Source organism: Aotus nancymaae, unplaced genomic scaffold, assembly GCF_030222135.1.
Source record: "Aotus nancymaae isolate 86718 unplaced genomic scaffold, 86718_ANA_hifiasm-v0.15.2.pri h1tg000011l, whole genome shotgun sequence".
Lineage (NCBI taxonomy): Eukaryota > Metazoa > Chordata > Mammalia > Primates > Aotidae > Aotus > Aotus nancymaae.
The window spans coordinates 1,753,407-1,777,430 of NW_026988422.1; the positions used below are offsets into that span (position 1 = coordinate 1,753,407).

At 37.7% G+C, this 24,024-nt stretch overlaps 2 protein-coding genes across 11 annotated transcripts in view; one reads left to right on the forward strand and one right to left on the reverse strand.

Annotated features, from left to right (window-relative positions):
- Positions 1 to 24,024, forward strand: part of CMSS1 (cms1 ribosomal small subunit homolog) — a 366,636-nt gene that overhangs the window by 210,826 nt on the left and 131,786 nt on the right. Inside the window, exon 1 of one of the 7 annotated variants that reach the window (XM_064374551.1) lies at positions 13,711 to 14,019. The exons of 3 other annotated variants lie outside the window; for them this stretch is intronic. Coding sequence is in view for 1 of the 4 variants with exons in the window: in XM_064374545.1 (XP_064230615.1) it covers positions 14,531 to 14,549 (19 nt within the window). In the remaining 3 variants the exon portion in view is untranslated. Of the gene's footprint in view, positions 1 to 13,710; positions 14,020 to 14,515; positions 14,550 to 18,103; positions 18,197 to 21,107; positions 21,296 to 24,024 lie in introns of those variants that run through there. 3 more of the 7 variants (XM_064374545.1, XM_064374547.1, XM_064374550.1) reach the window with 3 other exon arrangements.
- The window catches only part of FILIP1L (filamin A interacting protein 1 like), a 285,964-nt gene that overhangs the window by 196,881 nt on the left and 65,059 nt on the right, over positions 1 to 24,024 (reverse strand). The gene's annotated exons all lie outside the window — the stretch shown is intronic.

Below are 24,024 nucleotides of genomic sequence, written 5' to 3' on the forward strand. Positions count from 1 at the left end.
TTTACTTATTTGACTCTCCTTCCAATCCTGGATTCAAGATGAGCATTTAGGAGGTTATTGCTGTATTCCCGGCGACAGCTGGTGGTTGCTTGGTCTTTCTGCTAAGGTGGTTTTTCTGTCGTTCCTTATAAGTTTAATACTCATTCTTACAGATGGAGTATGATTTAATTCATGTTGGAGAATAGGCCTTAGCAAAGATTGAGGTATTTTATTACTAATTATAAAATTTTTCATTGATTGTTTTTAAAAATATTGTGCATTTACTAGTAGGTACTTAATAAATACTTCTAAATTATAAAATATAAGGCTACAAGAGACAATGATGGAATAGCATTTATTTCCATTGATGGAAGTATTTATGATATTTATCCAGTTAGAAAACAATCTCTAGTTCCTTGTCAATAATAATAGCACATTTCTAAGAGTCAGTTCTTATTTCTTTAAGAAGAGTTGACTCTGATAAGCTATCACAACTGTGCTAGATTTCAAACTCATTACTGTGAACTATTCAGTGGTGATTTATTTCAGTACACCTTTTACTGAGGTGTATAACACATGCAAAGACACACACACATACATATATATATGTATGCATATACATATACATGTACATATACATCCTGTTGATGTTTTACAAGCAAGTCAGTCCACTGTTAGCAGTTACTTGAGCACCTAAACTCAATTCAATTATTTTTCTTTTAAAAAAAGTTTTGAGCCTGGTATGATGGTGCATGCCTATTGTCCCAAGCTACCCTGGGAGCTGAGGCAGGAGGATTGCTTGAGCTCAGGAGTTCCAGGCCAGCCTGGGCAACATAGCAAGACCTTGTCTTTAAAAAAAAAAAAAAATAAGTAAATAAAAACTTTAAACATTTTTTGGACTTATCTGTCTAAAAAGAAATATTTTTTATTTTCACGTGTATAAATAAAATATTAAAATTAATTTTAAAATATGTTGCAAAAATAAATTCACTTATTTGTACAAAAGAGTTTTGTTTTAGTCACATAACACTATTGATTTTGGTTATGATAATTATTCAATAAAGTAAAGTCCCCTAGGCACAGTCTTCTTAATTGTATCCACTTTAGTTACATAATTAAAAAGCTAGTCATTCATTTAACTGTTGCATTTGCAAACTTTGCCAAGTTGCTATCACATTAAATAGTGGTTTTGTTTCTAAAAATGTAGTCTATATGTACTTAGACCATACCAGTGTGCATTAATTGGAGTTACTGAAAGACATAGCTTTTCTTTGAGCTCAAGGTTTCTTCCAGCTAAATAGTATAATCATTAAAATAAAAAAGCTAACACTGAGTAGTTTACTGACATTCCATAGAAGATAGAATAAGACCTGGTGTGTGAGAACAGTACATTTCTGATGGTTTCTTTTTTAAAATAAAAAACAACTACTTCAAAATTCTAGTAGACAAACTGCTACTAAGAGGGCTTTTGTAGCTTAGCCTGTCACTAGGCTATATAGTTACCAAAAGGGCAGATTCTGAGTCATGGTAACATTCCAGGAGATGTCAACAGTCAAAACAAAATCAAACTACATGTTATCTGGAAAGCTGAGATAAAGACCAAGTGATCTGGGAACATTAGAGGCCGCCCAGGTGTGACATAAGTGAGAACTCTAAGAAGAAAAACTTCACAGCTGTCTGTAACTTTCTCACAACTGCTTCACATTTCTGTAGCATGGAATGGAAAGTATAGAAAGAGAGAAATTCAGAACTGGAAAATACCTTCGAACCCTTGATTTACACACAGATAAGGAAACAGGCCCAGAGAACACCAAGCACTTGCAGAGTCGCACAACTAGAGTTAATGATAGGACTGACATTGGAATTTGGAACTCCTATTTTCTAGTTTAATATATTATTTTCTCTACTCTTTTGGGGCATTTTGACTATATATTGGAGTTGTACCAAAATGAAAAGAGCCGGCTTGGATGAGAAAGGGGTGCCTGCCACCAGAAGTCAGTGATCAGGCCAAAGCTAGACAGCGGCTCCCTGGCATGCATGTTGGTTTTCCATTAAGGAAACGTGGACTTACTGCCCTCTAAGAGCTTTTCCAACTCTAACTGTAATGAGCATTGATAATTTTCATCCTATTTGTAGTAGGGTAATGATTCGTCCTCCCTGCTTAAGACATTATTGCTCATTCTCATTCATGCATGTCTCATCTAGTCTAGTCTTTTCTCAGAACCTGTTTTCCCATTGAGAGCACCTGTCGCAAAGCTGCTTAGTAATGCAGTGTGACTAAAAAGCATGCTAAGACGCCAAGCTCCGTTCGCCATTTGGAATCATGGGTAATCATTGTCCCTGCAACTAATTTAACCTTCTACATTAAACCAGTATCCAATAACTGCTGCTTTTCCTCTATGTAAATATAAATCAGCCATATAGTTAGCAAAAGGGAGATTGGTGCAGTGAAATCAATCAGCTTTCCCTCCCTGTGGCAAGGACATGGTATGATGAAAGCTTTGGTCAATTCATAACCTAATAAGATATAAATGGATTTTAAAGTACACTGTGGTAAAATTTTCTTTACTGTGCAACCATATAGCTATTCTTGGCTTAGGAATGAAAATGTGTAGATTTGCATTATAGTATAAAATCCATAAGATATGAAGTCTGATTACAAATATATTTACCACCTGATAATATCTGTGTGAATATAAATAAGCATCTCTGTTGCTCTCTTCCTAACGTAAAATGATCTTTGGGCTGGGTGCGGTGGCTCATGCCTGTAATCTTAGCACTTTGGGTGGCCAAGGTGGGTGGATCACCTAAGGTCAGGAGTTCAAGACCAGCCTGGCCATCATGGTGAAACCCCATCTTTGTTTAAAAAAAAAAAAAAGATCTTTGCCCATTCTGCCTTTACCCTTTGTCCAACTCTCAGATTCTATGTTTTTCTGCTATTATTTAGAAGGTATTTTCCCAGATTTCAACATTTTTAGACTCTGTACTTAAATGCCATATTTTTAATAGGGAATTTCCAGAAAACAAGTGATTCAGTCTCATATGCCCAAAGTAACTCATTCTCCACTGGAAAGCAGGGTGAGTATTAGTTATGTATTAGTTATGTGGTCACAATGGAGGCCTATCTCCATAGGTTTAAAACAGTAGGTTTTAAACATTCATCTAGCAGTCCAATAGAAATGTTTCCAAAATTTCTCTTACCCTCATTTCCACTGATCCTTGATTGATTTGGTAAGTGGGGTGAGAAAGAAGATGGTGGTAGGGTTTCACGTTATTATCACGGTGATGTACTAAGTGAGTCAAGAATTCCTTTTTTCAAATTTAGAGGAAATTGAGAGCCCAACCAGGAAGAAGCCATGTTACAGGACTAGAAAAGTAATTGTCCAGACTCAGCACAAAAACCCAGTACCCAAACATGACCCGAGACCCGCGTCCCTTGGCTCTTCCTATGTTAGTTTTTTGTTTTTTTGTTTTTAACTAACCCATTCTTTCTCCTCAAGGAAAAGTCAAACTAAGCAAATTTTCCTTCCAAGGCTGAGGATCTGGGACAAGAAGGCAAACACTAGGAGGGAGGACACTGTATCTTACACAAGGGAGACACCCACTAGGGCAGCGGCAACACACTTTTGCTGTGAAAGTAAAAGTAATCAATATTTAGGCCTTGCTGGCCATATGGTCTGTGTAGCAACTATTAACCTAGGGCAAAGTCAGCCGTAGACAATACGTAAATTAATGAGCATGGCTGCGTTCCAGTAAAACAATGTTTTGAACAGTTAAATTTGAATTTTATGTATTTTTCATGCATCATGAAAAATTATTCTAATTTTTAATTTTTTCAGCCATTTAAACGTGAAAATCATGCTTGCAGGTAATCCAAAAACAGGCTACAGACCAGATTTGGCCTATTAGCCATAGTTTGCGAACCCCTGCCCTTGGGGAATACATAATGAAATATGAGGAAAATTGTAGGTGTTAAAACATGGAGAGACAAAATATGATACTTGAAGAACAATTATTTAAATGTGGTAGGGGAAATTCTTGATACGTATGCCTCTTTCAGGGAGAGTAGATGGATGCCTTGGCCCTTGATTCTGTTTTAGGTCATTTTGATTCTGTTTTAGGTAATTTTAGTTGATACTGGGTCAAATTCCAGGTTGATTATTTTGATTTACTCTCGTAAGATTGATGAAAGACAGGTTATAACTGGCTTTAGAGAAAAAAGCGGAAATAAGAAGAGGACATGTGACTTAGAGCTTGCCATAAGGTATGCAGAGCAATAGAACATTTTATTTGGAATGGTAGCCGGTGGTTTCTGTTATCTGTGAATCATTGTGAAGTCTGTCTGAGGCAGAGAGGAGGGAGCTAGCCGAATTCCCCTTTAGCAAAAATTGATTCATAACATTGTAAAGCTCACAGAAAATGTATTTTGTATCACAAGAACACATAAAAATCTCTATTTTGTTGACATAAAGGCTATATTCACAAACTTTAAAATAAAAAAAAACCTGTAAATGCAAAACCATAAAGAAACATTTTTTTAATAGTATGAATCATTTATGGACAGTTGAATACAGCTTTTGCTGCTTTGTAGGTAACTCACTTATAACAATTGCATAAATGGTAACACAGTTTTCTGTAACAAAGGAGCGTTAATTATGACACTGATGACAATGATAACATAATTATTTTTTGAGCTGCTACTATTTGCTGCCACCTAACATACATTATTACATTTATTTCCTGCAACAAGCTTGCAAGGTAGATATTATTCTCCTTTTGAAAAGATGCTCAAGGTCAGTCACACGAACACAAATTACCAGGGCCAAGATCCAATCCATGCCTGCCTGACATGAAAGTTAGTGTGGTTTCCACTGTGCTATTACCATTGATGAGAAATGGTGACCAAAAAAAAAAAAAAAGAATTTAGGAAAACTGTCTTCAATTATATTGCTGGATAGCATTACTTTATAAGTATTAATTTTACTCTGTGGTTACTGTATGGTAATGGAATGATTTCGGCCCCTTAAAACCTTGAAAAAAATCAAACTAATTGCGCCTTGTAACGTTTGTGGTTTGTGTGTCCGTTCACTGCTTGCAATTTCCAGGCAGGCCGCATCCTTGAACTATTCACTGTCTGAACTTGCCCTCAAAGGATTCTTCCTCCTGCCTCACCTCTGTCAAGTGGTAGCCAATGAAAAACCCACAGGCTCGGCAGCTGCAGCTCTGGAAGGCTTCCATCAAAACCCTCATTCCCAAATTCCCTTTGAAAATCACAGTTCCTAGAGCTTTCCATTATCTTCTTGAAGGTCATGACTAATGTTTGTAACATTGTAAAACTTCCACAGCAAACACTGTGTTCAAGACCAGGATTCCTAAACTTGGACTCTGTGTTAACTTGCCTGCACCAAATCATTTACTGCACCTCAACTGCACTATCTTAAATTCTCACCCTCGAAAGTAGCCTGAAAAGCAGATACTAGGATGGGAGCTTTTTAAATGTCAGTAGGAATTTAGAAAGCTTCATAAGTTTCAGAAAATGCCTTTTTGGCAATTCAGAATTGAATTTAAAAAAAAAAACACCCTGATATATTAAGAATATGTGGTGACTCAGCCCTGTTCTTATGCCTCTAAATTTTATTCTTTCCATGAATTGATTTTAGGATTTAGAGGTCAAGTAGCCAGTATACCTGTCTCACAGGAAATTATTTTCCCTAAGTAAAAATCTAGTACACAAGTGGCTGTTTTATGTATAACTGAGCAGTACCAAAATCCAGTTTTTAGCCAGCCTTTTTATATATGAATCATATTATTTAATCCAGATTTCTTTGAAACCACAACCAGACACACAGTATGATTATTTGATTGAAGAAGCAGGGTTGCTATTATTCACCCCGCCATACGTTATTTTGCTTACATTAGTGACCCATTCATACACTTAAGAAAAAAAGGAAGTCTGCATCATCATCCATTAAAATTGACAAGACTGGATGCTGTTGATTATGGACACTAAATTCCATTGTGAAGAAAGTTTCTGATCTCTGTGTAGCACAAGATTGGTTTTTCTAGGCTGTCTCAAAAGTATATCCAGGAACTGAGAAGCGGGGAAAAGCTGCAGCCAGCAGACAAATATGTGCTAATGTACCACTTTGTCTGAAGAAAATGTACACTCATGGCAGCAGTAAGAAGTTATTTGGTCTGTATTTATTTACAATGTGCAAGCTGCAGAATGTTAGCATTCTGATTATGGCCAGATGTAATGGAAGCAGTTCACTAGCATTTTCACACTGGCTTTAGTAAGGAATGCACTTTTTGAATCAACATTGGTTAAAAAGGTAGCCATTTGGTTCCAGGAATCCAAAAGGTTCTTTGCGTTGCCTAAATAATAGAGGAAATTATTTGGGGGCTCAAATCCCATCTGAATTGACTGCTTTTGGTCACTTAAACATGCTTCTTTATCAGTAAAACTGAGCAGACACATTTTTTTTTAATTTGATAGAAAATGTCTAGTATTTAGGTAAGTCACTGAGTTTAGATTTATGGTTAGGAGCCCTCATAGTTCAAAATACACTTTCTTGAAATAATGTTGATAAAGAATATTAGTGTCAGTTTTCCTAATGGGAAGGAGGGGCATGTGAAATATATAGCCTCAAGAGAATATCCACTCTGATCAGTAAAGAGTATATACCTATGAATGTGTTTGTTTGTGGTGTTTTCTCTCAGTAGAATATCTCAATCACTGCAATATTCTTTCCTATTTTAATATTTTAACTATCAGTTCTTCAAGTATCAAAGAACAACTTGTGATGTCAAGAAAAAGCCATTTTCTATCTCCATGTAGTCAGCAAAATGCAATGAGGTTTTCTCCAGATAGCTTGAAGACCTGTCTTCTTATGTTATTTTTTAGGGACTGATCTAATATCATAAACATATATTCAGAATTGTTGTACAAATTATATGTGTTTCAAGTTTCTGCTTTCTAATATGATTAGACTAGCAATTTGATGATGAAGGCCGTGTACACTTTTAAGTTCCTTAAGCCAAATGTATTTTTAAAAATTAAATTCACAAATGAATGACCATGCTGTAAGCATTTTCCTCCTTAAATAATAATAATAATAATTATTATTATTATTATTATTATTATTATTATTTGAGACAGAGTTTCACTCTTGTTACCCAGGCTGGAGTACAATGGCGCGATCTCGGCTCACCGCAACCTCCGCCTCCTGGGTTCAGGCAATTCTCCTGCCTCAGCCTCCTGAGTAGCTGGGACTACAGGCGCACGCCACCATGCCCAGCTAATTTTGTATTTTTAGTAGAGACGGGGCTTCACCAGGTTGGCCAAGCTGCTTCTGAAACTCCTGACCTCAGGTGATCTGCCCACCTTGGCCTCCCAAACTCTTGGGATTACAGGTGTGAGACACTGCACGCAGCCAAATTATTTTTAAAAAGAGGCATTTACTTGAATTTTATAATGCCCTCTGGTTCCTGGTAATCAAATGCCTTGAACCAGCCGGGTGCAGTGGCTCACGCCTGTAATCCCAGCACTTCAGGAGACCGAGGTGGGCAGATCACGAGGTCAGCAGATTGAAGCCAAATGGTAAAACCCTGTTTCTACTAAAATACGAAAATTAGCTGGGTGTGGTGGCGTAGAATGCCTACTAATAAATGGCGTACAGTAGAATGCCTACTAATAAATAATCCCAGCTACTCAGGAGGCTGAGGGAGGAGAATCTCTTGAACCCGGAAGGCGGAGATTGCAGTGGGCGAAAATAGCGCCACTGCACTCCAGCCTAGCAACAAACAGAGTGAGACTCTGTCTCAGAAAAATAAACAAATAAGCCATAGAAGAGGCAGAAACTTTTGTCATTCTAATGTAGGGGTATTTCTTGATTATCTTTCAATTTATTTCATTATAATAGAATATTTCAAATGTGGAGGAAAGTGGAAAAGAAAGAACCCCCATGTGCTCATCAGGAGCTATAGCAGTCATCAACTTATGGCCAAATTTGTTACATCTTTATTCCTTCCCCCTACATTTGGTTATCTGGAAGCAAATCACATACATATAATTTCTGTGGATTGTCTATTATGTGATTTGAACTTTGTTGGGCTCTAAGGATAAAATGATGAATGAGACATAGTCCTTGTTCTCAGAGATCTCATCAGAGTATTCTGGGATAATAATGTTTAGTAGTCAATGTCATTATAAGTCCATTGTACATAGAACCAAACACTAAAAACCCTTATACCATCTCTGCATGCTGCATAAACTTAGTATAAAAGGAAGTATAGTATAGTATGAGTTCCTAAATCCAATTTTATGAAGGCCTTTTAAGGCATGAAAAATTTCCTAGCTCTGTCAACTAAAAGGGCCTAGAAGCAGTGACACCCTATAGCAGTGAACACATGCAACACATAGATCTTGGCTTCTACATCTCATTTCCCACTACGGGGAACAAAGGCTTCTTGGAGAAGTGGCTGACTGCAGGACTGTTGGAGGAAAAACAGGGCATGTCTAGAACATCTTTTCATGCTGGGATGTTAGGAAGTCTCAAAAATAATAAGGACATGTCAAAAGGACACCGGAGTTACCTTGGAAGGACTCCCACTGGTTTAATCTGAAACAACCTCAACAGCGAAAGAATTATAAAATGGAGGGTGACCCATTGAATAAAATAAGAATTCATGAGTTCGTTCATGGTGATAATAGTTAGACACTACATGTGTAAGAAAGAAAAGTTATTCTTTACAGTAGAATGCCTATTAATAAATGTAGAAGAAATAATAGATTAGAAAACCACTATTTTGCAACTATCATAGTTACCTTAAGTATCAATGGCTGCTGAAGCAATTTTTAAAAAGTTCAGTGAGGAACAGGATATTTACATATCTCAAAGAATCTTTCCACAAATTACTTATTAATAATCATGGGAAATAATAGTTTTGAAGTAGAGAAACCTGGTAGTGACACTTTAATCAAGTGATCAAAGTTACCATCATTAATAGTAGAACAAATTGATATTTTATGCTTCTTGATGTTATGCAGTGAGAAAGATACATTACTTCTATGGTATTCCTGTCCCAAATATGCATAATTAATTTAATATTAAGGAAATATCAGACAAACCTAAACTGAAAAATACTCTTCAAAAATTTTAGTATCCTGAAACATATAAATAAAGCCAAGAAGCGATTTCAGGTTAAAAGAAATCAAAGAGATGTAAAAACTAAACACATAGGTTCTTCTGGATGGATCCTGGACCAGGGAAAGGAAATGCAAACAGAACAGTATTGGGACAATTGGTAAGATTTGCATAAAATTTGTGGATGAAACATAATATTGTGTTTATATACATTTCCCGATTTTGATCATTGTATTGTCACTAGGTCAGTGAATGTCTTTATTCTTAGGAAAATACATTGTAATATTTAGAGGCAAAGGGACATGATGTCTGCAACTTACTAATTTAGAAAAACAAGTAATGTATATGTAGAAAGAGAATAAAGTGCAAAAGTGGTAAAAATTTTAACAACTGGTGAATATGGGTAAAGGGTAAAAGATTTTTTGTAGTATTCTTGTAACTTTTCTCTTAAGTTTGACGTTATTTAAAAATTAAAAGGTTGAAACAAAGCAAATAGACATACACACACACAGTTATTTTCACTTTAAATAAAGCCAACACAACATAAAGAAATCTGAAAATCATACCCTAAGATAAACTGAGGACTACAAAATTTTTGTCCCCCAACAAAGTTGCTACAGAAATCCTTTTGGCAATCTTTATTCAAATCATAAAATTTATAAATAACATAGAAATAGTGTCCCAAATCCCCTTCTGTAAGTTAAGACACACCTGAATTTGTTTTAGCTCTGTCCTGATAAGTTTCTCCATCCATCTTGCTTGCTTTGGGAAGCTCATTGCATAAAGCTGTGTATAAGTGCATGTTTAAATGTTTTTGAAGAAAATGAAAGTGATAACTTGGCCCCCAATACAGATTAAGACCTTTAAAAAAAACTAAAGCTCTACTAATTTCTTCTTCACAATTACCTGAGTAGTTTTACAGCCACATGAGGCCAGGCTTTACACTAACTGGCTCTGAATCTCTTAGGTTTTCCTTTTTAATAGCAATTTTTTTTTTTTTTTTGAGACAGATTCTCGCCCTGTCGCTGACTGGAGTGCAGTGGCACAATCTTGGCTCACTATAACCTCCGTCTCCCGGGTTCAAGCAGATCTCCCTGCCTCAGCCTCCTGGGTAGCTGAGATTACAGATATCCAGCACCATGCATAGCTAATTTTTGTATTTTTAGTAGAAACAGGGTTTCACCATGTTGGCCAGACTGGTCTTGAACTTCTGACTTCAGGTGATCCACCCGCCTCGGCCTCCCAAACTGCTATGATTACAGGCATGAGCCACCACACCTGGCCTCTCTTTTCTTCTCATTGAAATAAAACTCTTACAGAAATAATAAGAAAAGTAATAAAATAATGAGTCTATCATTTTGAGCCTATCCAAAAAAATATTGCTTAACTGACAGCAGATAGAAGAATATGATATTGGATTAACGAAAAGCCGATGAGCCAGATTCTTTCTTTTCACCATTTTTTTGCTTATAGAGAACTTGAGTACAGAGCAGAAACAGGCAATACTAATCAGTCAGTTGTAGTTTCTTATTGACTGTTTGGTTTAATTTTAAAATTTACAAACATTGTTTGTAATTGCAAAAGATTGGAAATAACCTAATCAGTGGGGTTCTACCAAATACCAGCTTGGTTTAATACCTAATGGAAGCAAAGATAGTGTAAGATTCAGTCTTATAATATGTGGAATACCAGGAGTACACTGGAAAAGCCAGAAACCCAACAAGATCTAGGAATCCAAAAGAATCTAGAAGAGCATCGTCTCTGGAGTTGATATTTTAATATATCACCAAATCATTCTTCATCTAAGATCTCAGTGCTTCCCTTAAATTGGATATTAAATGGCATGTGGTAATTTCCCCCCAAAGGTTTTCTTCATAGTTAACAACTTTCTTGATCAATCTACATGCATTTTATAATTGGACCCATGAATCAATTCAAGCTGTCTGAATATCTCTTTTTCTTCCTGCACCCGCCAAAGTCAGTCAGAAGTAGGAACCTAAGACAATCTCTGAAACAGGTAACCAACCATCTATTATCACTTATAAGATTAAACAAAGAGTTCTCTCTTGTGGCTTATATACATATTTCATTTACATAATTCTCATTTAACTCCCTCTTTTTTTAAAAAAAAAGTATGAATTATTCCAATAAATACTATTTTTCCAGGCCATAAATGGTATATTAAAACTATCCCTGAGAATCATTTGTATAGGACCAGATAATAGCTTTCCATTTTAATATGGATGAATACACAGATGTGACAGTGGTTTTAGAAACAGTTTAGGTAGCATCAAGAAACATCTGCACATTTTCCCAGAAGCCTGAGTAGTAGTGATTTGTACAGACTTCTCTGCATCTGCTCTTTCCCCCTTTCCTTTTTTCAGCACATCTAGATGATTAATGGACTGAACAGTCCGTTATATATGCCTTCTGACAGCCATTAGGGCAGTCTCGGTTGACAATACACTCATAAGCCAATGTTGTTATCATGAAACACTTCATTTGAATGACTATTACAGGCTGAACAGGATGTCCAATGCCAGGGGGCTGTGACATTTTGAGAGGGTGGTGCTGGGAGCCATGTGGGACTCTTTTCCCATCACAGCCAAGTTAATGTTTTCTCAGGTCATGGGACCTCTAGGGTTGCAGAGGGAGAAACTTTTGAGTCAGTGGCTGGATAGATGTCCCTTGAGTCTGGATTATGCATTTGAAAAAATTATTACTTTGCCTTAGGGAAGAGAGATAGTCTCATTTTAAAAAGAAAAAAGTTTTTATAACAAGTTCATTTATTCTACCGTGAATTTTGCTGAAAAATCTGTCCTGAAGTATGTCTTTGCTGCCAAATCCCACGCTTTAGAGTTAACCAAAGTTGACTCTATGACCTGTTACATTTTCCTTAGACAGTTGGATGTGATCACAGAAGGGTGATTGCCAAAGTTTTATTTCAGCTCAGATATAGCTAAATGCAAGAAATCAATTCCTGACCCTTTCTTCTGCCTGTCCCACCATAAATCACTATTTTTCAAGCAAGCTGTGGGATCTACGGAAATGGTCTACCTGTGTTCCAGGTTAATTTTGAGAATGGCTTTTTATGACTGGTTTCCAATCTCTTTAGAAAAGCAAAATTATGATGGAAACGCTGTGACATCCTAAGCTGTAAGGGCTTGAAGATAAATGTAACTTCAAGTCTGTGAAGCTAAATATTTACCTTCCACATGATTTACTGCATCTTTGTTCCTTTCCACACTGAACTTTTTCTTTATGTGCATCCCTTCATCTCCAAGCTACTTTTTAGTAGCCCTGTTATATCAGTGTTTTGTGATGTTACAAAAAAGCAAAGAATGTGAGGTCAAATTTTCCATTACATACTTCAACAGGAATGCCAGGGAACTTAGCCAAACTCAGGCTACAAAAATAAATAAATAAAAATTACAGGAAAGATGATTCATTAATCAACAATTGCCTTCCCAAGAAAGTAGAATTACTTGTATGTATTTGGTTTGGGGAAGGGGGATGAGTGCAGACAGCCAGGCTGTCTGTCTGTGGGTGAAATGAGGGTCTTTTATGTCTACATGGCATGGTTTCAGACCTGCCAGACATCTTTTAAACTGTGAAGTTCAGGAGAAAGAATAACTCACTTTGTGCCTTGATTTATCTCACCTTTTTCTTCTTTCAACGTGAAAGTATATCACACGTTGATCGCAACTACAATTTGATTTAAAAAAATAAAGACAGCTGAAAACTGGGATAGCAAGGCACAGGCGGCACCTCAGGAACAGTGAGAACAGGGGCCATTGCCATTCCTTCCTCTGTCCTCAGCTATGTGATCCGAGCCCCTTTTTTATTTCATGTAGGTCCCCTTCTGCTCCCCTTTGTCTTTATTTTGCCATATGCTCTGGATCATGGTCCCTAAAACATTGCCATATTAATAGAAATGCTGGAATTTGGCCTTTAAATATTGTCATTGTTACATATTAAAGGATCTACAATGGGCAAAAATTGTGGCATAGATGAAAACCATAGCCACTGAAATTTTTTAAAGCCCACAAGTTCCTAAGATTCCTCTTAAGCAGAATGATCCAATCACAGAGCTTAGTGCTGTGTCAAACGCAATATAAAGCTTGATTTTTTTTTTTTGTATTCTAATAAGATCATCCAGTAACAAAAAACGTTGACTCTTGTGACCAGCCAATACCAGGTACAGTGAAATCTGTTCTCTGAAGGTTCGTCAGCTAGCCTGTGAGCACCACCATGTAATAAAATGCTCTAAACTGTGATTAACGTTGTTATAAGATCTTTGTGCACCTTTTGGCTAATCAAAGACAAATCATATCAGGGCCAGGTATCATTTTATGATTAAGTGTATTTTAGTTCTTGGGAAATTGGTAATCCGTGTATGGTTCAGACACTGTTAACTAGAATACATAATTAATCACAACAATTCCAGCCATGCTGGATGATACTATATTTACTGAAGAATTTTATTGCCTTTTATGGAGAACATGAGGGAGGAACAGAGAGCAGGTTTTGTTTTGTTTTTTTCTTTTGCCACATAGCTGGTAACCCAGTTGCTATAACCATTTCTTCCACACAAAGGGACAACAACATGAGAAATAAACGTTTTAAAGTTCCTAACAATTGAATACTTCTTATGGGAATCTGGGGCGGCAGTTCAAGAAAAGAAATGGATTGAAGGAGAGGAATAGAGCCAGAGTTCCCAGACCTTGACAATTAGGGCGAATGTAACAAGTCCACTTCATCATGGAAAAATGTGAAGTCCTGCATTATTGTGGAAGAAAATGACTGCATTCGCAGAACAAGACTGATAAGGGGCTAACATAACCCTTGCTGGTCAGAGCCTTCTTTGCTCATCTCTCTTTACCTTGATGTGAAGGTCAGTGACAGACCCCCCAGCAGAGAATATTTTTTGAATTATAATGATGGAGACAAGTATCCTGCATCTCAAATTGACAAGAATTGCTCCCCAATACTCAGAGCTCAGCGAGGCTTTCTTCAGGCATATGCAGTATTTCATTTTTTTTTTTTTTTTTTTTGAGACAGAGTTTCGCTCTTGTTACCCAGGCTGGAGTGCAATGGCGCGATCTCGGCTCACCGCAACCTCCGCCTCCTGGGTTCAGGCAGTTCTCCTGCCTCAGCCTCCTGAGTAGCTGGGATTACAGGCACGCGCCACCGTGCCCAGCTAATTTTTTTGTATTAATAGAGACGGGGTTTCACAATGTTGACCAGGATGGTCTCGATCTCTCGACCTCGTGATCCACCCGCCTCGGCCTCCCAAAGTGCTGGGATTACAGGCTTGAGCCACCGCGCCCGGCCAGTATTTCATTTTTTACTCTGTCGTGCCTTATCTGATCTCTGTACATGCAAGTAAGGAAAAGAGAAACTATATGCAGAAAATCACATGCAGTAAGTTTTATTCCCCCTTTGTCGTTCCAAAGTCTCTCTGCCTCTGTTCGTTTCAGCTGTATTACATATTTGTTTCCTTGGTTCTTGAATCATATTTTCTTGAGGCTTATAGCAGCTCAGCAGTCTCTAAGGTCTCTTTTCCCTCATCCATCCCTCACTTCTCTATTTTAACTACTTTTTCAGGCCAGTAGGTATTTATTACATCTCATTTGCTGTAGGAGACAGGCTCCACCCCATCCTACCACACTTCCAGACTTTATTCCTTTTAACCTTCTAACTAACCATCCATTTGAGTCAGTAAGGACTTTGAGACTTGACAAATTTACATCCCTGAAGGTGATTATGATATGTTGAATTTATTTTTTTAAACCTTTTTTTTAATGACAAAAAAATTGTGTATATTTAGGGGGTACAATGTGATGCTTTAATCTCTGTATACATTATAGAAAGAGTCAATCAAGCTAATTAGTATATCCATCACCTCACCAATTTATGTAATTGTGATAAGAACATTAAAAATTTATTCTTTTAGCAGTTCTGAAATATGCAGTGTATGAATTTGAATAACTGTGGTCACCACACAGTGCAATAGAGATCAACTTTTTAGATTCCACATGTAAATGAGATCATGCATGCTTGTCTTTCTGTGCCTAGCTTATTTCACTTAGCATGATGTCTCCAGTTCCATCCATGTTACTGGAAGGACAGAATTTCCTTCTCTCTGAAGGCTAGCTAGCAGTTCATTGTGTATATATACTGTATTTTTATGAAGAACTCTATCCTGCTTTGCAAGATTTTTAAAGGGAACATGCTTTAGAACAACACTCATTAAGGTTTCGGTTCAAGTCCTGTGACCTTGAGCCAGTTACTTGCCTCATTTATTCATTTAACAAATTTTGATTGAGCATATTCTATGTGGCAGGCATTGTGATGAGCACAAGGGATGCAGCTGTTTACAAGACTGACATGGTCTTTGCCCTCATCAAGTTTATATTCTAGTTAGGGAAACCAATGAAAAATGAATATTTAAATAAGTATTTCCATCATCGTAAGTATAAAGAAGAAGTAACACAGGGAATCTGAGTCAAGGGGGACAGTGAAAACTATTTTGAACCAGTAGTAAAGCTGAGTCTCAAAGCATGAGTAGGAGTTAGCCAAACAGAGTATATAAGAGCATCACAGGCTGAAGGACAGCCTGATCCAAGAATCCAAGTCAGGAAGGAACTTGGGACAAAGAGGAACTGAAAAAAGACAAGCCTAGACTAGAGCCCCGTGAAAGAGAGGGAAGTAGAAAGATACAGAGGTAGTGAAGCCAGATCATGGAGGGCCTTGGCACTGGCAAGAATCTCGGTCTTTGTAATAGCAATGAGTAGCCATTGAAAGATTTTTTAATTAGGTAAAAACTTGATTATATTTGTGTTTAAATCACTCTGATTATTGTACCTCATCACACAGTCGATGAGAGAACAGGAAGGAAACCACTGTGAAAAGGGCTGGTGCCAGTGGGTGTTGCACAATGAGAGCACGTGGACTCAGGGAGAGGACCATCACACACTGGGGGCAGTTGGAGGTGGGTCGGGGAGAGACAGCGGAAGGTGGGGAGGGATGACATGGGGAGAAATGCCAGATATAGTATGCACCTAAAGTAAAATAAATAAATTTAAAAAAAAAAAAGGCTGGTGCCATTTTTCAGGTGAGAGGTGATGGTGGCAGTCAGTGGAGCGGTCAATGGCTCCGAAATGGATTTAGGTGGTCGAGCTGACAAGATTTAGTGGCTCTCTGCTTTGGTGACATTGCAGAACAGGAGTGTCTCTGAAAACTTCCATTTTTCTGATGTGAGGTGCTGTTTCCTGCAGTTAAGAACTTTTAGAGGAGAGTCTCGCCTGGGGGTAAATAGGACTAGATCCTAAGCTCAGTTTGGAACATGTCTGACCTGAGATGCTTGTGATATATCCAAGTGGAAATGGTATGCAAGTAATTGTAAAAACAGATCTGGAGCTCTCAGGAGATGTCTAGGCTAGAAATATATATTGGGGAACAGTTTATAGATTGTATTTAAAGCTGTGAATATGGCCTTTGTAAGCCTCAGTTGTTGCATCTATTAACTTGGAAATAATAATCTAGCTGTGCAAAGAGGTTGAAAGGCATGCGTACAGCACATAGCTCGTGGTAAGCTCTCAGTGTATGGTAATTGCCATGATTACTGTATCTAGGAAAATCTCACAGCCTTATTCTCTGAGTTGGCAGTAATTGACAAAGAGGAGAGTGGAAAGGAGTGAATGAAGGAATGAACATAACTCTGTAAGAATATGTGTATAAAAATCAAGATAAAGCATTAGCTTTCATTGTGCTGCTGTGTTAGAATTTTTTTTTTTTCTAAGTTTTAATTCCCAGGCATACCTCCTCTCGCAAACACCTCCTATAATTCTCCCCCTGAAAAATCGGGGGACTTCATTTATCTTGAATGAGACATTTGGATCCAAACGATTTCTGAGGCTGCCACCGGGTTCTTCATTTTGGTGGGTTCTCATCATTGCTGCTGCAGTGACTGATTGATTTCTTGAGAAATATTTATCTAAATGTTCTTCTGGTAACGTTATTTTTAGGAAGGTAAAGCCTTTACATTTCCAGACAGCAGCTTTGCTGTGAATGTGGGGAAACCACAGAAAGCTGTAATACATTGCACATGTCCGCAAGGCCTTCTGGGCTTCTTGGCATTCCTAATGATGATCATGATCCCACTTGGTGGAGGCTGACCCTCCCTGCAGCTGGTGTCCTTTCTGTGCAGGGATGAGGTCATTGGGGAAGGGGGAGGAGGCGGAGCTGGGGTGGATGAGAAAAGGGAAGGGGAAGAAGCTGTCACATCTGCATTCTTGGTGGAAAAATGGAAACGTGTTTGCCACATGCTTGCTTTGTTTATTTATTTTTTAAGGAAAGGGCATGGAGAGACAATTGGATAGTGAGGAACTGTAATATGATGACAAGTTGGTTTCCCCAAGGCTGCACAGCTATCAGTAATCCCAGTAACAGCCTCATCAAATTTCACAGGGCACTGATAACCCTATGAATCTAATCTCAAATACTTGAAACTGCTCAGAGCAGGATGTTCCAGCTCTTTAGATCCTAGTAACTTCTTTAGAGTTATGAAAATTCCTAAGTCTAGATAGCCCACTTCTCCTGAGGCTTCAGACATGTCTTAAAAAGGGAAATTCAGAATTATTTTTATGTTTGACAGTGTAGTTAAAACTATCAGGTTGTTCTTCATCTAATTCTCAAAGTTGTCACTGAAAATAAAAAATAAACAACTTTTTTTTTTTTTTTTTAGTTTACTAGTAGTAGCCTAACTGTTAGACCATAGTTTTATCTCTAGAGCTTGAATACACAGAGATTATAAATCTAAAATTCCCCAACTGTTCACAGGGTTTGGGGTTGTTGTTACAATTGGTTGTTGTTGACATTTTTGTGGGGAGAGAGGTTAGCAAAAGAGGGGTCCTGTTGGCATTACAGGGAATGACCTGGCCTGGGCACATTCACGATCAACCACTTGGCCATCTCAGCTCCAGGTCATAGCAATGAGTCAACACTGACAGAATTGAGAAAAATACTCGAAATCCTCTCAAGATGGTTTTGAACTCTTCTTGGGTAAGGTAAGACCAGGTCTGATTAGCCTTTGTATCTTCAGTGCCTCAGCCAGGGTCTGACACATAGTAAGTGCTCAGTGAGTGGCCAAGTGACCCAGTTTTCCTATTTTCCATGGTTCAGGACTACTGTTGGTAGTCAGAACAAATGACTATGAGTAATTAAGTGGAGAGAAAAAAATATTTCCTCCTAAATCATGGAGAAAGAGGCCGTTATTTGAGTAAGTGTAATAGTTGACTATCAACAGTGCTCCTGACTTCGGTTTTCAAGATCAAACATAAAGGGTACTGTCCTCAGGTTTTGAAGGTCCAAAACTGCTAAATGTTTTAGCCATTACAGTTTTTTAACCTTAATTTCCTTGTTGGTTAAATGGGTATAACACTTTCTCTGCCTAGCTCTCCAGGGTTATTTTCAGGATTGAATGCTTTTAAGGAAGTGAAACTAGTAAGAACTATCGGAGGTAAGGGTTGTTACTGGTTTCTTTTGAGAACAATATATCTTTAAACAATTTTAGAAGAAAAAAATGCTTTTGAATTCCTTGAAGAAAAGGTGCTTCCAAAGCATATTTGTTGATGCAATTGTTGTTATCCTCTTTAAGCTTCATGTATTTAAAAATTAATGACAGCTCTTGGCTGGGCGTGGTGGCTCACGCCTGTAATCCAAGCACTTTGGAGGCCAAGGCAGGCGGATCACCTGAGGTCAGGAGTTCAAGACCAGCCTGACCAACATTGTGAAACCCATCTTAAAAAAAAAAAAAATTAATGACAGCTCTCCTCTTCCTTTCTGGAAAGCTTTTATGACTTAACTCCAAATTCTATGTGTTTAAAAAAACTAAATTATCTTGTCCTCCTTAAAGAATACCATTATTATTCATAACCTCTGAAACCAGCGAGGGTCATACGGCTACTGACTGCAGATGATTAAGTGAACACAAATAAAGCACTGGTGTTACCACATGTAAATTCTTTCCCTGCAATTTGTGCCTCCACAGTGATTCAGCTGCAGGTGTCTGTCAAGAGACAGTGGAGTTTTGTCCTTCTGGAAGCCTCACTGTGTGTGAAGCCAAGAAACAATGCCTCTGCCACTGTCTAGCTGTGGCCTTGATCAAATCTTTCCACGTCTCTTAGCCTCTGCTTCCTCTTAACTGAGAGAGCATTCAGTGGCTGTGTCTGGGCCTCACTGCTCTCCCCAGAAGGCATTTGAAAAAGAAAGAAAGGCATTTTTGGTTGTCAAAATGACAGGGTGGGCAAAAAATGATAGGGTGGAGGTAGCTTGTGGCACTTAGTAGGCACATCTTCTATGATGAGCTGAGCAGACTCATGAAAGAACGAATTGTCCCCCCATAGTGTAAATATACCCTCCTAAGAAACACTGGGCCATACACAATTACCAGTAAGGGACTGTCCCAAGCAAGCTGGCATAGAGGGGACAAGCTGGCATAGAGGGGCCAACCAGCCACAATCCAAGGCCACTTGTGCTTGCATTGTCTTCCTGCATTCTGGCCCTGTTTGCCCCACAAATGACCAGATCCCAAACTCTGCTGAACAGCCCTCAGGGAAGGGGACAGATAGGACAGACCACACACCTTCCATGGTCTTTATTTTACTAGGAAAATTAGCAATAGAGTTAAAGTTAGCTCACTTGTTTATCCCTTAATTTGGTTATGCTTTAGTTCCAGAGCCCCTCATTGCTGCCCTTTCCTGACCCTCAGAGCCTTTGGCACTGCCAGTCCTCAAGTATGGCAGCTGCTTGAAGCATTTGCTTGGGGTGGGGGAGGGAAGAGGAGGAAGAGCAGAGCTAACCCTTCCCCGCAGCTGTGGCTAACCGAGGCACGCTGTGACACAGAGCTCACTCTATCTCAGTCAGGCCCACCCTGAAGCCATATCTGTGGGTGCAAAGTTATTGTGACACATCCCACCATGCAGTATCAGGGGAGAAACTGAACATGGTAATTGAGGTGCCAGGTGATTCTTACATCACTTTTTTGGACTGCCATTGAGAGAGGGAAAATAAAAACCAAATCAGGAATTTATTTCCACTCTGTTGACATCTCACTGAAGGAAGCAGTCAAGTCCAGGTGCGTTTTATGTTTCTCAGCCCCTGTCCATGGACAAAGACTGGGATTCCAGATTTTCCTGATTAGCCCCAGGCTTCTCTTCTAGTACAATTCCTTTCTGTTTCTAAATTTGTATTTTACTCTTTAAAAAAATAACTGGCGTGCAAAATTATGTAAGGTTGATATGATGACCTAGACTAATTGCTTAAATATGGACTTGGACAGTTGTGGAAAAACGCTTTTGTTTGTTTCATGGAATTAAAGTTACCACATACACAATAGATTATTTTCAAACGTAATGGATTACATCTTATACAAATAAAAGAGTATAGCAAAAAAAAGAGCATAAATTTTTTATGCCGAAAACAAAGTCGATGTCTGAATTTAACTGGAGAAAACTGTAGAAATGTGTCTCTGACGATTGCAAACACTTCTCTTTCCTTGCTTTTTCTTTTACTTCCTCTCCTTAGTACTGAAGTTATTCCTTTGCGAACACATAGCTTCTCTGTGTTATAGAAAAGTGGCAAGTGTAAATCATGGTAACAAGCAAACAAGTTTCTTGTTCCATTTATCATCTCTTTTGAGGTTTGAGCGTCCTCAACAAAGATTAGAGGTTAGGCTGTTGCTCTTCTAACTTGTTATGAAATCCTAGGGTCTTACAGAACTTACCAAAGGATGAAGGGTTAATTTGGGGAGAGCTTTCTTAAAAATCACTCAGCATTATAAGGGAGGTTAATATGGCATTAGAGTGTCATATTCTTTAGAGGGAATCTTCTTTTTATTTATTGACCTATTTATACCTCATCTCCAAAATATGTACAGTACAGAAAATTAAAATAATTCACTGAGGGAATAAAAGTGATTAGAATTCAAAAAAAGAATTAAAAAAATTTTTTTAAAGTGGTTAGAATATAAAGCCAGAGATAACAGTGAGAAACAGAAGTAAGTTGAGCCTTGAATGACACGGGTTTGAGCTGTGTCAACCTCTGCCATTCCTGAGACAGCAAGAGCAACCCTTCTTCCTCCTTATTCTCAGCCTACTTGAAGAATAGTGAGTAGTAAATATACTTTCTTAACGAATAGTAAATACATTTTCTCTTCCTTACGATTGTCTTCTAATATTTCCTTTTCTCTAGCTTACTTTATTGTAAGACCACAGTTTAAAATAGATACACAACATACAAAATATTTGTTAATTGACTTTTTGTGTTATCAATAAGGCCTCTGGTCAACAGTAAGCTACTAGTAGTTAAGTCTTGGGGAAGTCAAAAGTTCTATGCGATTTTCAACTGCACAGAGCGTCAGTGACCCTAACTTCTGAGTTATTCAAAGGACCATATATACTATGTGGTTCTTTACGGTTACTAGAAGTAAATCACAATTTAGCTCTAAGTTTCCTAGTGGCCTAAGTGAATGCTTTTTTGATCACACAGACTCATCTGTGGAATGAATCTATTAAGGGCATCATGGGGTAGTGTTCAGGGCAATTTCTTTTATTTGTTTATTTACCAGCATTTCTGGTAGATAAATTTCATAGACCAATAAATAAAAAGAATCCCTCTTAAAAATATGACACTCTGGTGCCATATTAACCTCCCTTATAACTCAGTGATTTTTAAATGTGCCCTCTCATGAGTCAGGAACTTAAAATGAGAGAGAGTTTGGGCAATATCAGAGAAAGGCATAACTTTTTTAGATTTATATGAAATGCTCAGTATGAAAATGTAAAATCTCTTAAAATTGATTATAAACATGTTTTAATGCTAAAATAGAATGTTTATCTGATTATGGTAAAATCGAAATTAGATCATACTCATTTTCATTATTTTCGGTTTTTTTAGAGAAGTCTCTGTAAATTCTCCCACTTTGTTTGTTTGTTTGGAGACATTTTGCCCAGGCTTGAGTGCAGTGGTGCAATCTCTGCTCACTACAATCTCCACCTCCCAGGTTCAAGTGATTATCCTGCTTCAGGCTCCCGAGTAGCTGGGATTAAAGGTGTGCACCACCTCGCCCAGCTGATTTTTGTATTTTTAGTACAGATGGGGTTTCACCATGGTGGCCAGGCTGGTCTCGAACTCCTGACCTTAAGAGATCCACCCACCTTGACCTCCCAAAGTGCTGGGATTACAGGCACGAGCCACTGTACCCGGCCTCCCCCAGGTTTCGTTAAATTAGCTCCTTTAACTTTAGAAGATGCCTCTGTAAGACACATTCCTTGGGAGCATGGAAGTGGCTCCTTGTGGAAGAGCATTCAAGACTTTGATCCGAAAGGCAACTCTGTAATGCCCTCTACCAAACTTATTTTCACATGTTTTCAGTAGCAGTGTTTCTTCTTGCAAGCAATCTTAAACCAACCTTCAATAGAGAAATCACATAAAAATGATATTTTATTAGTGTAGATATATTTTTAAACCATCATTTGAATAATATATACTTATTATAAAGACAGTTGTTGAGATTAGTGAAACCCTTTCCATAAGTCAGAAATTTAAATGGATCACAATTCTCTGTCAGTTCAGCTTCTTATTTTTTCCCCCCATTCTTTTTTGTTACAGGTTTTTAAAACTAACTTTTACACCTCAATATATGCTATGCAATTAGTCTAATCCAGAAGCTTGAAAGAGGAGTAGTAAATAATTTTATTTCAAAATCGAATAATATAAACCAGTGGCTTATATTTCTAAAAACATATTTTATTATATATTTTATATAAGTATATAATTTAATATATTTTGTATGTCATATATTAACATGTTATTAAAATACATATTTGTAATATGAAGTATATTATAAAATATTTTATGTATTTATACATAAATATAAATGTGATAAATATAAAATATGTTAAGCAGGAAGCACATGCAATTTACCAACTCACCCTTAAATGATCTATAATATTATCATGTCATATGTGTTATTTGTCACATGTTATTTAGGCTACCAATGGGCATAATTAGTGGTCTGAGAGTTAGCTCCTTCAGAACTGACTAGGACCCCACAATGCACACTTATAATGGGCAAATGTGTTCAAGCTTTTCTTGACATGTAATGGACTATGGCATATGTGGACTATACTAATTTATTCCACTGGAGTTTTACATGAGAGCAGATGTGGCACAGTCCAGAAGTGAATCAAAAACTCATGCAGAGCAATACCCTTCTTACTGAATGGTATATTGATGAGAGACTCACTTCTGTGCACCAGAATTGCAGGGGGAGCTTTTGTTCCAAGGTCTGAGGGGTGATAGTGGTGGTGATGGTTGTGGTGTGTGCATGTGTGTGTCCTCCTAGAACTGAGTGCTCCCAGCTGGAGGATGGGTCTTTTGGCACCATTTGTGTTATTACTGTGGCTTTATTAACTGAACCTCTAAGTGAAACTGATGAAGCCTCGCCTCCATTTTCTTGAGCGTAGATGAGCAATTCAAGGCTAGTCTAGGAAAGAGGGCCTGAGACTTGAAGATAGCCAAAGAGCAAGAATTAACACTGAGAATCCATGGGTAAGTCAATGCAGGGTTTCTTTCTACAACCAAATTTTAAAATAATTATATTCTTAAATTTTACAAGGGCAAAATGGAAGGTATCTTCCCCAACCTCATGTAAACCAGTTGTTTGAGGATATACTGTATGAGGTGAACTTTCTGGATATGATATGAGATAAAGTTATAAATAAATTCATATTTGATCTTGTTTTAGATATGTAAATATCCTTAAATGCCCTGTTATTTTCTAGGGTTTGTTTTTTCACAGGAATTTTTAAAACCTGTAATATATAATTTCCCC